Genomic DNA, 16083 nt, shown 5'->3' on the forward strand with positions numbered 1-16083 from the left:
AATTTAATTGCTTTGATTCATCATTCTTGTTTAATTCCTTTGTTTAGTTTAGATTTAATTATGTGTGAGTAGAATATTTTCTAGGGTTGTGGGGATCCATAAATAATATGAAGGGGTAAATTATTATTGTTGATTATCAATGGTACGGTTAATTAATTTCCTATTGATTGATTTAATGCTATGCAATTAGATTAGGCCTGGTTGAATTGTATGAGTTATGCAATATTGATTCGAAATTCGAGAGATAAGAATTGATGTTTAGGCTTAATTTCAATAGGCAGGTAATTTTATAAATGGTTAAGTCAAGATTCGAGAGATGTGATTTAATACCAGTAGAATAATTCTGTAATTGTAATACGTAGCGAAAGCCCTTTATAATCCGATTAATTATTGCATTGATGATTGATTATTATGTTTTACCCTGGAATATTGTTTATTGGTGAACCTATACCCCAGGCTTTTATTCATTGATTTTTTCCTACTTTTATCTCCCTTATTTATTTCATCATATCTATAATTTTTTTTTGAAACACATCATATCTATAATTTAGTTACTCAATAATTTAGATTATTTTAATAAGTTAGGAGTCGAAAGACTAGTTTCCCTATGAATTCGACCCTACTTCCCTATCTGTTTTACCTAGAGGATTTAGGAATTAATTTTTTTTTGAGGGAAGAATTATTTTTGATTAGGTAATACGACTTTAGCTTGTCGAGTATGGATCCTTTCCTATGTGAAGAAACCCATCCATTTGATTTGGTAATTGTATTGGAGCAAGTAGCATAGCTTATGCCCAAATGTAAAAACTTCTTCAAAAAGCTTCTTTACTTTGACTTTGAGGTGCCTTTGCTGTAAAATTGGATGGGCGACAAAAGTCCTTTAGTTGGCTCACTTGTGGACAATAGAGTGAGATTGAGAAGAAACAAATTTAGTGAGAGAAAGATACTTAGGGTTTCATAGAGTAGCTCATTCATGTTTTTCAATGAACAATCTAAGAATTCACCTCTGATCGAAGCTCATTCATGGTCCAATTTAACTCAAATTTTGACAACTTGTCCTGGACAACGAGGGCTTCATCTTTAACGGTGTAATTTTCGTTTTATCTTACTATTTTTGAGTTACAACTTCTAGACATAACTCCGTTATTTAGTGACATTTTTACAATTTCTTCCTCTGTAGATTAGCTCTTATGATTGTTGTTGTTGGGTAAATTGAGTACCCACTTTTGAAACTTGAAATTGTGTTTGTGTAACATTTCTTTATCATACTAAGAGCACTTGGGTGGACTCCCTAATTGTCTCGTGGTTTATACTCTTCTCTTTGAAAAGGCTTTTCATGTAAACATCGTGTGTTCTTTCCTTGGTTGTTTATGCTCGTTCATTGCTATATGTTTATGTGTTGATATTGCTGATCTTGGACCAAATATCATATTGCTTATATGTTGGTGTGACATTGAACAAACTAGTGGCGGGAACTTGCTTGTGGTTTGTTTTGTCACTTGATTATTCCGCAAGAAGTGTGTTTACTTCAACAACTTAACCTCAAGGGGTGGAGTGCCCTTTAACTTTTCTTATTTGATTAAAATTAGTTGTCAACTTTAAGCCATCAATAGATTATGGACTATTCAATGGATTCTCAGGATTTTCATTGTTTGCTGACTAAATATACATCGAACAAATTCAAAGTTAAGCTTATCTGTTTCTTGTCCTTACCTTCATCCATGTAATATGCAGCACCTAAAAAATCTGAAATGATCATGTCATACAATAAAATCCCAACTACAAGTTTGGTATCTACACTGTAAAGATTGTACTTCTTTGTTACGCAACAAAAACCTTTTTGAGTAAAACAGCACATTAGTACTAAACCGTAATCTTCTATGTCATGACATACTTCCAACAGGAAAACAAAATCTAAAATCTCCAAGGAAAAGCTTCATCTACAGCTTGAATAAGAGAAAGAAGCTCGTCAGAAAACAGAACACGCTGATCAGCAGGCTGAACCATTGGCGGTCTACTATTGTTCAGTGCTGAGCCATTTTCTCTCCGCTCACAAAAATTGGCCCTACAAACAGGACAATGTCCATGATTTTTCACCCAAGGTACAATGCATTCTTCATGAAACATATGACTGCAAGGAGTCAGCATCACTTCTTCTCTAGGCTTGAAATCCTCTAAACAAACAGCACAGCTTTTTCCACCTTCATCTCTATCCTTTTCCATTGCTGAGGTACTAGTGCCATTGTTAAGATCCCTATAATATAGATTCACTCTTCTTGCCAAGGTTCTAGGCGTAGGATAGTAGATTTCTTTCTTGAGTTTCTTAAGGACGATTTCTTGCTGTTCTTTTGTTAGCTTTGAGTCATCATTTTCTGTAGGTACATGAATGGTTTCGTTGCCAGTCTTGCCACTGAATCTGGGCATTAGCCCGTGTGAAGCTTGTGGAAGCCTGGGGTTAATTCTGTGACTCGTGCTGTTGCTGAAGACTATGATTCTTGTTGTAGGATAAGAATCCGAAGGAATACTGCAACGTTTACAACATAATTAGGCTTGTGTTCAAGAAATCAGAAGCTACATATATAGCATCAATAATCAGCTAATTATATAATGTTTTAAGCTTACTAACAGATTTTATCAGCTACTCACATACAATTTTGATTCAACGAGACATTAGTCTTTCAGTTCGTTTCATGGATTATATATTTACAAATATCTAGGATCATGTATTTTCCACACACAATAAGACTATGCAATACCATGCTGAACAAACTCTACTTTACAGACATAAACTGGGTACGCTAGATCTACCTAGTTCGGCCATATGCCGGTCTTATGGCAGGTCTTTCCGTAAATGGCCTGTATGCTGCTGGTGCACCATATCTTGGATTCTGCAATAAAAAAATACAACAAACATATGAGGGGAAAAAAGTGTTTCAACACTTCAAATAAAGTTAAAAAATCAATTCCTTACATCTTGAACAGTCGAATGATGATCCCATCTGAGTTGTTGATCGTCATGCAGTGGAGAGTCTCTATATCCCCTGATCATTTTGCCTTTTCGTTCGTTCAACTCTTCTAGGTTCGAGCAACAAAACTTAAGTGTATGGTTGCTGCCAAGTGCAGACGATTCTTATAGCTTCACAGCTCTGGATTTTTCTTGAAGTTTTTGGCCTCCTAAGCCTTGTCTTTTATATTGTTCTGCTACTAATATCCTGATTAAAAGCTTTATTCTGTGCCTGTTGAAGATACTCTGCAATTTGTTATAGGTGTCAGAGATAATGACTTTGATGGATATTAAAGAAAGAATCTAGTTCTTTTGTGGGGTTCATGACAAAGGCTTCAGCGGTTTTAGTTGCATCATTTTTCAGTTGTGTTCAGATTGATTAATCACCATTATAAAACCAGCAAAGTTGCTTTTGTCAAATCATCAAATCCAGAATAAAATACAAAGTATGTCTTAGGGCATGTTCACATTTACTCAGTTCAGCTCCAATCCGTTCAGTTCAACTCATAATTTGCCTCTCTCATAAAATATTCATTTCAGCTCAGTTCAGCTTAGTTCAATTCAGCTCCACTCAGTTCAGTACTTCAGTTAAGCTCCAATCAGTTCAGTTCATTTCAATAAATGTGCACAGGTCCTTACTATAGTCATATACAAATTTAACTTTAAGGATCCACTACTATCACCAAGGAAACACCAAGCTTTGCTTGGTGGAGTTGGTGGGGAACTCACTTTGTGACTTTAAGGTCACAAATCGAGTCCCACTAACTAAAAAATGCTTGGGAGTAGAGAGATTACGGAGCTGGGCTGGCTAAACCCATGAGAGGTGACGGCTTAATAGAGTCCTTCTTTTTACTTTTTTTTTTAAAAAAAAAACTACGGAAACACTAAAACTTGACTTTTTTATTTAGACTTAATTGTCACATTGTCCTTTGTCATGAACTGGAGATCAATGTAATATGTACTTCGTATAACTTCTACAAAGAGATTATTGGTACAAACTTGGCCAATATATGAATATGTGTCTACGTATGTCATATTAGAAAACTAGGGATTATTAAACAACTTTTATTCGGAATTTATACCATGACTCGTGAATCCATATCCATGATGATTGCAGATGCCCAGATAGAAGACACAGTAATGTACAGAAAAATAATGTTTGATAAGTATAGTTTTAATATATCTCATTGGAAAAATTTCCAACTCCAGTTTGAAGTTGGTGGCAATAAATCAGCCAGAAATTTTTTTTCTTTCATTTTCATCACAATTTTCTGATAATATGTCAATTCAGTAAAACGAAAGCAGGGCAGCACGCAACCTGGCCAGCCAAAAACCCAAAGTCTGGCTAAAAAATTGAAACTTTTATCTGAACCTAAAGTATTACAATTGGTTCTGAATTTATCAATCCAAAAACTAGTGAAGATCAATACTTCTTGGCCTGTTTAATCTGAAGCTATTAGACGAGTACCTAATTACTGAACTTCAGAAAGGCAGGAAACTTGGAAGGATACCGAATTGCACATGGTTTGGGAATTCTTCTCATAATCTCATGGCAAGATACCTTGAATGCAGCTTTACTTGGTCATTGTAGAAGAGAGGATAAAATTCCAAAAGATGGAACCAAATGACATGAAAGCCACCCGCGTCTGAAGAGGAACAACCCTACAAATAATCACGGGAGATAATTAATTTAAGAAACAAAAGACAGGTCAGCCAAAAATCTATATGCTAAAATTAATTGGTTAACAGGTCTAAAATTCTCAGTTTGGAACAACAGATATGTTAGGTACTCCATTGAAAGGGTGTGCCTATTATTAATTATTTTCTTAGATGTTGCCAAATTATTTGCATTCTTTCAAAATCTATATGATCAAGTAGTTGATTTCTCATCTGAACCCGACATGTATTAACACTTTCATATGTCAAAATTTTGCAGCGGTTTTTATTCTTTTCTTTGTTTCTCATTTTCAAATTTACCAAAGAATAAAGGCAAAAATCTATCACTTTAGTTAGAATACATACATAACATACTTAACAGGCATATTTCATCAACTAGCAAGTACTTAAAATTTGAACAAATGCCTAAATTATCCCACATTATACATTTTTCCACATCTTTTTAAGTCACTGAAACAAGGACAAAGGTAGAAGCAATACCAAAAGTTCAGTACACTATATGGAACCCAGAATCTAAATCCTGCAAAAAACAAATACAGATATCAAACTTCAGCATCCACGGTGAGCAGGACAGGATATCTTGTCCTTGAAAAAAAAGGCAACTTATAATCATTTGAATTTACATACTTACCAACAAGCAGGGTAGGAAGGGCATCCTTTTGATATGTTCTTGGTAGCTCACATAGCTTCCCTTGCCATAAATTATTCCATGCAAAGACAACAGCAATAACTGATGGACCGAGAATTATTTGGTTTAACAAAACCTGAGAGTTGGTGAATCATCAACTTCAGATATCACAAATACACAATAGCATGTCTAGAGCAAACCATCAAAGAGAGTTTGCAAACATCAGGAATCATTCAACAATGAGAATGCGAGCATGGTAACATCAGAAGAAACAAAGGTAACATTAATGATAAATTTATAAGAAACAATGACAACACTTACAAAACAATACCTTTGTCAGTAGGTTCTGAACTGTTGGCTGAGGAAAATATCGATCTAGGGTTTGATACCACACATAAGATCCAGGGCCATAAAGCAAAAACCCGTAGGAAGTCATTCGAAGGGCTCGTAGCCAGTCATGACTTGAAAGAAGACTCTGGATAGTATCCTGCAACCAAAACCTAGGTTAAAGTTTTAAACTAATATGTCATAATGCATAGCTTAAATATAGTCCTCACTCCTTAGTGAGTTAGGTACTCAAGATTACCCTCCCCAAGGCTGAACACTCAAACAGAGATATTGAGGCCAAGCCCTCACTCCCTCAGGTCCCCAGGTACTTTAGGAGGGAGAGGGTTTAATCTCAGGAACTTTAGTCTCGAACCTCACCCTACCCCATTAAAAAAAGGAGTATTCTATCTATAGTGCAACATTCTATAATAAACTAACCTAAGGAGGGGCTATATGGGTAGTCTAGTATTATTAGGTTAATTGTCTTAGCTTTATCATAAACAGAGGGAAGAGAAGGAGAGGGAAGGCAGATATTAGGAGTGACTTTTTAAGAGAGTTATGACCTCAAGTCACTATTTGGAGAGTTGTGAGCTAAAGTCACTCTGGAGCTTGATAGGCTATATCTATTGATTGTGTAAACCATTGTTCTAATAAGCAAAGCCTCAATCTTTCTTTTCTATTTTACTTTTCTCTGTTATTTGGTTGTGCTTGGCTTGAATCTACTACACATTTAGTACATGAATAAGAGATAAATTCACATCTAGCCAGCGAAGGGACATACCATCTATCAATGCCCATGCTTATTAACTAGCCAAGCGAAGGGACATACATCTAGCCAAGCAAAGTAACCCAAATCAATCACTAAACACTGCCTTCATGATTGGTTAGGGATAAATTGCCTACATCTGGATATTCTCTTTATAGTATGCCCATGCTTAATGAACCTATTAATAGATGACTCAAATGCATCTATCAATGCCGTATAGTATCACCCCATACTAAACTAACCTGTCATGGCCCTATGGTATGCCCCATGCTAAACCAACCTATTACTCGGCCACGCAAAGCAAACCTGTCACTTCCCAATAGTTTGCCTCGTGCTAAACGAGCCTATTACTCGATCACTCAAACGAACCAGTCAGTGCTCTATAGTGCCCTCATGCTAAATGAACCTGTTACTCGGGTCACTCCAACAAACCTATCACTGCCCTATAGTATGCCCATGTTAAAATATTGTTTTCAGACTGTGAATACTACTAGATATGCCCAAAACTCAATACAGCCATCACTAGCATGAATGCATGTGCTAACTATGAAATTCAATTTAAGATCACAAAGCCCATAAATCAACAAAATCCCATAAAAGGCACAAAATATCTTTAATTACCCAATAAATTTCTTCCCAACACACAACAATTCAACAACAAAGAAACCACAATTCAAGAAATTTTACCCAATTAGCTTCAGAAACGCACAAATTCACAAAAATCCACATACCATTAACAGCAAATAAGAGATATAAAGATAAAAATGGGAAAAAAAAAAAAAAAAGACCTTATCAGAGTCATCAGTATCGGATTTTTGGGTGATAGAAGTCCAGCGTTGTCGGAGCTGAGCAATGGTGTCGCCGGCCAAGGCGAGAGATCCAGCAGTCAGCGCTTGCTTAAGCGGGAAATGGTGGGCGGAGTTGGGCTGAGCAGAAGACTCCGAAGAAGAGGCGTTGTGCTTGTTCTCTCTTCTTCTTGGTTTTCTTCCTCTGTGACGAAATTGGTTGAAAGGGTGAGTGCTCCACCATGAACCTCCTAAAGCATCCATTCTACCGTAAAATACTTGGAGAACCCACTCACCTACTCACTACTTGGAGTTTGCCGGGTAAAGCTAAAGTGCTAGACCCAGCAAATTGCTGGGGTTTGTTTTCCCAGCACAAGCTGTAGCGGGCCCACTTTTGTATTTGGGCGTATAACTATACTCATGCGGGCCCACGTGGTAAAGAAAATACTCGCATGATTGTTTTTTTTTTTTTTATTTGCATCACTTCTATATATATTAGTTGTTGACCCGCTACGCGCGCGGTCCCTCAATTTGGTGATCTATCCTTGGTGATTTATGTGTAATTATGCGATGATATATGTGCAGATTATTTATAACGTTTTATTTGTAACGAAGTTAGGTATAGATGTTGAAGTTGATCAAAGTTGAAATATGATAAAATAGATTGTGCTGCTAAGGAATTAGTGTAATATATGGGTATATTGATTAAAATCATTGAAATGTACACAATTACATCGGTGTGAGCCTGTGATTGGGTTCTTAAAGGATTGATAAATTTGGTGTTGTGATTGGAGGATTGGCAAAATGGGTGATGCGATAAAGGAGATTAGAGGATTAACAAACTGGGTGTTGCAATTAGGGCGATTAGAGGATTGGCAATTGGGTGGTGCAATCAAGGCGATTGGAGGATGGGAAAACTGGGTGGAGCGATCAAAGTGATTGGAGAATTGGCAAAATGGGTGGTGCGATCAAGGCGATTGGAGGTTTGAGTGGAGGATTGGCAAACTGGGTGGTGTGATCAAAGCGATTGAAGGATTGACAAACTGGGTGGTGCGATCAAGGCGATTGGAGGATTAGTAAAAAGGAAGTTGCTTGCATCAGTTTAATGTTTTAATACCAACCCTTACTCAAGAACATAGACAAGTGTGGTTAGACTTCTAATTTAAGGATAAGTATTTTGTATATAATACAAATACTTATTAAGATTAGTATATCCCTACCTTATAAAAAGTAGGAGATTGTTCTTATGAATAGTGCACGGACCATTATATCCCTCAAAATGTTAGTTTACCTTATTACCCCCAATAAAGTAGAGCTTGGTGACTCTATTAGATGGATGAATTTGAAAGACCCACAATTAGTTAGAAATTAATTGGAGAATGGAATAATAATCTTTAGAATTCTTTATATTGAATGAGGTTATGGTATAATTACATGACAACATTAGTCAATGGACACAAAATGCATTGCATTATGTGGGCGTCTTTTTCTTTATTTTGTGAAGGAAAAAAATAACGACTAACCCATAATTGTGTTTAAAAGAAATTGAGACTAATGAAATAACCTATGATTGTGTCGAAATAGATATACTAGGTAGTTAGGAAACCAAATTGACTACGGTGAAAAGGGGAAGAAAGCAAGAAAGGATTCAAGGAAATTATCAAGGATGGACAAAGAGGTTACAAGTAGAGTTGCATAGAGCTAATATTACTGCAAAACTAAATTCTTAGGAGCATTTTGTCCGAGTTTATTTTCCAATTATTTGTTAACTTGGGCTTTGTTAAATCATGTGTACCTGAGTACCGAGTATTATATATAAATGCCAATACTATGTATTGTGATGTACCTTAGACTACTTTATGTTGTACCTTGTTGTTTCCAATTAGGTCAATGAGCGCAAACGATATATTAGCACCGTAAATTCCTATATAAAGTGTTAGCATGTTGCTTCTAAAATCGTATGTTATCTTTATGAAAAGCTACTGGATCGTCTGGATGCTTTTTCTTCCTCACTACTATAGTATTTGGTATTTCTGAGTCAAATATCTTGTCTTTTTCATGTGAAGTGCAAACACAAGCCAAGAAAAATTAAGTCAAAACAATAGATAGATAAATCTGGTCTTACCAGTCCTTTAGCCATATAAAGTGCAAACATAAGCCAAGAAAAATTAAGCCGAAAGATCTTATCAACCCGCGCGCAACGCTCGCGTTGACTGCCCTAGTAAAATAAAATTTGAAAGTTACAAGCAAGAGAGGGAAGTCGGAAGAAAGATGGAGATAGAGAGAAGCTGGGAGAGAGAGAGGGATCAATTTCTTCTTTCTTTTCTCCTAGACCCTCTCCCCTCTCGCCCCCTCCCCTTCTCAATCTAGCATAATATCTTTGTTAAAAGTGCTTATATATAATTCATGTTGACTAAGAGATAATTAATAAGTTTATTTCAAATAAATCCATCTCCTCCCAATCTCTCCTTTTAGCACTTATTTCAAATAAATAAATCAATCAGTTCAGCTCAGCTTAGCTTAGTTTAGCTAAATTCAGTAAATCTGAACAAACCCTTACTCTCCTCCCAATCTCTCCTTTTAGCACCTATTTCAAATAAATACATCTCCTTCTCCCTCTTGCCTTGTATCCTTTCTTTTTTTTTTTTTGTTTTTTTGTTTTTTTGTTTTTTTGAAACCCCTTGAACCCTCTTTTATATATTATTGACATTTTTTGAAATTCATATTCTATACAAAATTGTACTATTTCATATTGCAAGATATCTTCAAAATGCTTTTGATACTTATTGCAAGCTAATAAATTAGTTGATGACGATGCTAAGTAAATAATTATCTTTAAGGCTATTCGTTAATTATAACATGAGTAGTTAGTTGAAACTTAAAACTGATTGATGGCCTATATATGTACTTTTTTCTTTAAAATTTCTTTATTTTTTAAAAAATATCTTCTTATATTAAGAATTTTATCTAAATGTTCAACGAATGAGAAAGAGGATTAATTTTTAACAACTTACATAATAATTTTTTTAAATAATAAAAATTTATTAAAAAATTGAAAAACTAAAGAAAAATTGAAAATTTATGTAAGTTATTTACATTACTAATGGCACATGTTATTTACAAAATTTCCTCAATTTTTCAAATTGTAATCTACAAAATTTCTTCTACTCAATACAATCTGACCGGGCCCATCAGTCTCCAATTAAATAACCAACTTTATGCCATTAAAACCTCGTAGTTGCTTAATTAAGTCGGTAGAAGAATGCAGCTATGTAGAATAACTTGAAATATTACAAAGACACAATTAATCTTTAAGTAGCCACAATATAAAATAGGAAACTCTAATTATTCACTTTAAAAATGGCTTAAGACATATTTCAACAACCACTAAATTGTTATTGAACAATTAAGATATGATGTTAGCTTTTATTGCAACTGGATATCCAAAATTAATTGTCCTTGTTCATTTCCATAAAGAAGTAAGACATTGCTTTTCCAAATTTTAAAATGAAAGCAAGTTTCAGAAAGAAGTAAGCATCTACAAACATTAACAATATTCAAAATAAAAAAAAAAAATATTTTTTTTAAAAAAAAAAACTATCAGTTGAAGTAAGAAAAAGCTTTAGATTCTACAACTTGTGAACCAGTTAATAATTATAAGAGCACTAAAAGTAGTAAGGTATTTCCCCTTTTTCTCTATTTTTTAAAAATAAATTTATTTTATACCCCAAATTCTGGTTATATCATCACCACAAACAAAAGTTAGCCTTTTGACTCTTACATTGAAGACTTAGATACACCTATACACATTTTCAAGCAGACAAGCACTTGATCTTGAGACCTTAGACAACAACCCTGTATATTTGTCTATCTTACGACATTGCGTGTACTGTTAGAGCAACAATTGGAATGTGAACACTTGTTCCTAATTCAAATATTCGAATCTCTTTCGTTGATTCAAACATCTTCTAACAAACTGTATATTGTAGGAAATCAGGAACTTATTAACTATTCTGAATACATTGGATAATCAGTATAATTCAATGAAGTGTATTACCTGACAGTCCATTAGATTTAAGTCAAATGGAGGCTGGGAAGTTCTGGCATAGAATTGAAATTATACTTGCTGCTCCTTTTGGTAAACTAGGGAGATGTAATGCAACATCCTTCGTCATTTAGAGAGGATTTGAGAGTGTTTATTGCCTGTAATCCATATCCGACACCCATCAACCTAGCTCCTACTTTTCCCAGCATTATGGTAGCCACTCTAAAGATCTATCTTCTACAAGGAGGATCTTAATTCCTTCTAAGGATTTCTTCTATTCCTCGAATTCTTTGCAAAATGCACATCCTTCCTTTCTTAAGAAATCAGAACTACTACTAATCTTTTGTTGTTGTCGAAATCTCTCGGACTAAGTATGGCCCATACAACCTTAGAATTATCATCCCCCTCCATCTCCCTATCCTCTCTCTCAGACTAAGTATGACCTTCTTCTTCTCTCCATCCCCCTCCCCTCCCTCCCTCCCTCCCTCTTTACCTCTCTCTCAGACTAAGTATGACCCTCTCCTTCTCTCCATCCCCCTCCCCTCCCTCCCTCTTTACCTCTCTCCCCCTTGCCCCTTTATAGTTCTTGGTTTTTTCTCTATTTCCCTCTTTTTTCAAACCTCCCTTTATTTCTTTTTCCTCCGACCTATCTTTCTCTTTATCACTGTATCTCTTTCTTTCTCTCTATTGGCCACTGTAGACACCCAAATGTGTCTCCCCAAAACCAAACCCAATGATGAATACCTTTCATGTCATTTGATTATCAAAAGAAGTGGAAGTGTGGAAAGTCTAATGATGAAGATGTTTTTATTAAAATATTTCTCTTTCTTTTTTTCAAAAATATTTCTTTTCTTACTCTATTTTATAAAATAGCCAGTCTAATTTGGTTTGGTCCATGATAAAGGTCCAATAATAGTGTAGTTGGATTGGGCTCGAAAAGAGCTTTCCGATGATATATTATAAGCCCAATTCCGATAAATTATGAGGAAGTTATGGATTAAATTAAATTAGGCCCAATGATTTTTAATGAAGCCCCATGATCTAGAGGAGGGCCTATTAATTATTATTCCTAAAGTGATTAGGATTGATTTTAGTCTTCTAGGAATATCTAGAAGGTTCTCTTTAATTCTAATGAGGTTAATAATTATATTTTTTCTTTTTAAAAAAGATGTTTTATTTTGAATAAAATATATTAAATCTGATTTTAAATTTGCTTGGACGCATAATTACCTGCAACCGATTTGAAAGGTAATTACGCGTGTAAAAGCTCGTTGACTTATAAACCAGCGTGAGATGACATGTCACCAGGTGCTGACTTTCATCCCCTGGCGACGAGCTTGTCGTTTGACGCTGACTCCTGTCGTTTGCGACATGAGGTATTTTATTCCGAATATGATTTTCTTTGATTCCGTGCTATTTCCTATAAATAGGGGTCGTATCTCCCTGTTTTCAAATCATCAACACCCATAAATCTCTCTCTTTCTCTCTAAAAGCTAGAAGCTTTTCTTCTCTCTCTATTCTTTTTCTAAACCTTCCTTTTTACAAAATTCCTCATACATTAGTTCTAGACACACCTAGCCAAGTTCGAAGTTGCCTTCTCCCTAGACGTGAAAGGTTTGATATTTTTGAGGGTTTGGTCCCAAATCCGTATATCAATTATTTAATTTAATTGTTTAATTTTTATTATTTTCCTTGAAGTTACTAACGTGTGTATTTTGTTATTAGAAAGAAGTACGAGGCATCGAAGGATGTAATTTAATTGCTTTATTGATCTTTTGATATAGAAATCATGCTTAGATTATTTTATTGATTCCTAGTATCATGTTAGGATGTTTTATTGCTTCTTAGTATCATGTTTAGGGTTAATTAATATTTCTAATATCAAGTATGATTATTATGATGCTTCTTATTGCTTTCCTAATATCATGTTAGTATCATGTTAGGGCTAAAACTTTAATCTTTGATGTTTAGTGACATGCTAGGGTTTGTTATTAATCTTGTTAGTATCATGCCTAGGATCTTACTATTATTATCATGCTTTGAGATTGAGAACATTATTATTATGATGATTATTATTATTATATTGCTTGATGTTTATTATTGTTATTGCTTGATCACGCCTTTTATGCATGTTTAAAGGGAATTTCTACTTGTAATCTTGCTTAATAAGATAATTAATAATCTTGTTTAGGCTAATATGATTATAATTTAAGTGATCGCCAATAATAGTTTTGTTTGTGCATTAATATTCAACCAACATAGATTAAACAGGTTTAGGGTTAACCTATTGATTGCATGTTAGTCAGAAAGCGCACATGAATACTGATATATCCCATTTATATAGTGTTCTACCCCCGTCCCATGGTCATAATTAGTAGTGTTTTTGGCTCTTTAGAGCCACTTTTATTACTAATTTGTGTTTTCTAGTGTTTTCGTAGTTTTAGTTGTATTTTACAGGAAATTGCACTTTTAGAGCATTTTCCCGGGTTTTCATGGATCAACTACGGAAGCTAGAAGGACACGACCACTCTTGAAGCCCAGTATCGGTGAGAGCCGATGATTAAGGGCTCGGTGTGAGATACCGGGGCTATTGGATCGATTAATCAAGACCCGATGAGGAAACTAAGATTGGGCCGAGGAATTGAGCCCAATTGAAATCCAAGCCTCGAAGAAAAAGACCGGGCCCGATCGGGCAATCATACGCCCGATCGGGTGAGCGTAAGCTCGATCGGGCGCGACACACCAGCAGCGGGCAAGGCAAAAAAGGCGGGCCCGATCGGGCGGCCCTTCGCCCGATCGGGCGCGTGTTTTTCTCAGAGCTGATTAGATTAGTTTTAATTTTTGTTTTGAGGAATGTTTAAGTACGAATTATGTACGTAATTTTGGATTACCTTCTTCTTTAGACTTTCTCTCTCTACTTAGGATATTTCTCTCTCAACATTTGTTCTTAATTACTTTCATTAATCCAGATTTCTTTTGGTAACAATTTCTTCTTTTCTAATTTCAGCTATTTTATTTACTTCTTTGAGTATGCTTTGCTTTATTTATTTGATTAGTTTAGTTATGATGATGCTTGAGTAGTTTTATTTCTAGGGACTAATTTATAAATGGTTAAGTCGAGATTCGACAGATGAGATTTAATACCGGTAAATTAACTATGTGATTATAATACGTAGCGAAAGCCCTTTATAATATGATTAATCAATGCTTGATGATTGCTTATTATGGTTTGACCTGGAATATTGTTTATTAGTGAACCTATGCCCTAGGTCTTTTAATATTTGATTTCCCCCTACTTTATTTCTTTCGACCTTATTCATCGTAGTATATAATTTATTCACAATAATATTGGTTACTTAGATAATTTAGATTATAATAATTAATTAGGAGTAGAAAGACTTGTTTCCCTGTGGAGTTCGACCCTACTTCCCTATCTACTTTAGTTAGAGGACTTAGGTAATTACTTTTGATTTGGGGATACGACTTTACCCTGTCAAAATTTGGCGCCGTTGCCGGGGAAACGGTTCTATTTTTATTTTCTGATTATTTTTTTGTAGTATAGATTATCCCCTTTTGTCTCAGAGAACGTTAGTTCTTTGAGGAAATTCTCATATTTGTCTTTTAGTTCCTTGTTTATGCCCAGGTGTTCCAGATCAGGTTACATCCCATTCGATCCTGAGATCGAGCGCTCTTTTCATAGGCAAAGGAAAATCTATAGACAAATTCTGACGGGTTCCGAGGAGGATAACAGTCGAAGAGATCCTCCCTCTGATTCTAGTGACACAGATATTCCTTCAGATTCAGAATCAGAGATGACGGCCCAGAAGAAACTCAGTGACTACTCGCAGCCGAAGCTCACAGATTTCCCGCACCTTACTCCCACTCCGTCACTAGATGGAGTTCAGTTCGAAATCAAGCCCCAATTTATCACTATGATAGAGAGGAAGCAATTCAGTGGAGCTAAGGGTGCAGATCCTAATCTTCACATCGCAGATTTCTGCCAGTATTGTAACACCATCAGACAAGCCGGGGTCACGCAGGACCAAATCAGGGAGATTCTTTTTCCTTTTTCATTATGTGGAAAAGCTAAATTATGGTTTAATGGTTTGAATAGAACTGCACTTGGTATTACTGACTGGGAAACTCTTGCTTTGAATTTCTATAATAAATACTATCCTGCAGAGAGAACAGCGGTACTAAGGAGTGCTATTCAGAATTTCGCTCAAGAGGCCGAGGAAACGCTATATGAGGCTTGGGAGAGGTTCAAGGATCTACAGAGAGAGTGCCCCCACCATAATCTAGCACAATGGCAATTGATCCAAGCATTCTACAATGGACTTGGAAATTCTTCTAGATCGGTGCTAGATTCTGCAGCCAGTGGGAGGTTCATGAATTTAAATGTGGACGATCCAGGACAGGTTATCGAAGACATGGCAATACACAATTCCCAATACGGGAATCCGAGAGGGTTTGCAAATAAAGGAAAACATAATGTTGATTCCGTATCCTTTTTACAAGCTCAATTAACGTCTATTTGTCAAAAATTAGATAATCTTACCGTTGCTCCTAACTCTGCAGCTAATGTTTCTGCTGTTGCTAACAATGAAGCTTTTTGTGAAAATTGTGGAATTGTAGGGCATTGGGAGCAAGATTGTAGGAGCTCTATGGAACAAGTTAATGCCTTTCAAACCTATAGGCAGAACAACCCATATTCCAATTCCTACAATGCCGGTTATAGGAACCATCTGTATCTTTCATACTGGAGCACCAATGTACAAAACCCTCCACCTCCACAACAACCACAACAACAAACCCCACCACAGCAAAAATATTATCATCCTAATTCCGGCC

The 16083-nt window shown here is 35.5% G+C and overlaps 2 protein-coding genes and 1 non-coding gene across 3 annotated transcripts; all 3 read right to left on the reverse strand.

Annotated features, from left to right (window-relative positions):
- Positions 1 to 1743: 1743 nt before the first annotated feature.
- On the reverse strand, positions 1744 to 3178 carry LOC145559876 (uncharacterized). The gene is made up of 3 exons (XM_081621155.1): positions 2972 to 3178; positions 2809 to 2888; positions 1744 to 2524 (listed from the first exon to the last, which is right to left on the reverse strand). Exons 1-3 carry the CDS (start codon positions 3047 to 3049, stop codon positions 1915 to 1917), a joined length of 768 nt encoding a protein of 255 aa, XP_081477281.1. The 5' UTR covers positions 3050 to 3178; the 3' UTR covers positions 1744 to 1914.
- A 1168-nt stretch (positions 3179 to 4346) lies between these two features.
- On the reverse strand, positions 4347 to 7529 carry LOC145559877 (protein SYM1-like). The gene is made up of 5 exons (XM_081621156.1): positions 7191 to 7529; positions 5641 to 5796; positions 5313 to 5445; positions 5162 to 5201; positions 4347 to 4666 (listed from the first exon to the last, which is right to left on the reverse strand). The coding sequence occupies exons 1-5, from the start codon at positions 7449 to 7451 to the stop codon at positions 4579 to 4581; spliced, it is 678 nt and encodes a 225-aa protein (XP_081477282.1). The 5' UTR covers positions 7452 to 7529; the 3' UTR covers positions 4347 to 4578.
- A 7896-nt stretch (positions 7530 to 15425) lies between these two features.
- On the reverse strand, positions 15426 to 15532 carry LOC145561149 (small nucleolar RNA R71). Its single transcript, XR_014093725.1, has one exon. It is a non-coding gene; the product is annotated as a small nucleolar RNA R71 (small nucleolar RNA).
- Positions 15533 to 16083: the final 551 nt, after the last annotated feature.

This window comes from Chenopodium album, chromosome 9 (genome assembly GCF_948465745.1).
Source record: "Chenopodium album chromosome 9, dcCheAlbu1.1, whole genome shotgun sequence".
NCBI lineage: Eukaryota > Viridiplantae > Streptophyta > Magnoliopsida > Caryophyllales > Amaranthaceae > Chenopodium > Chenopodium album.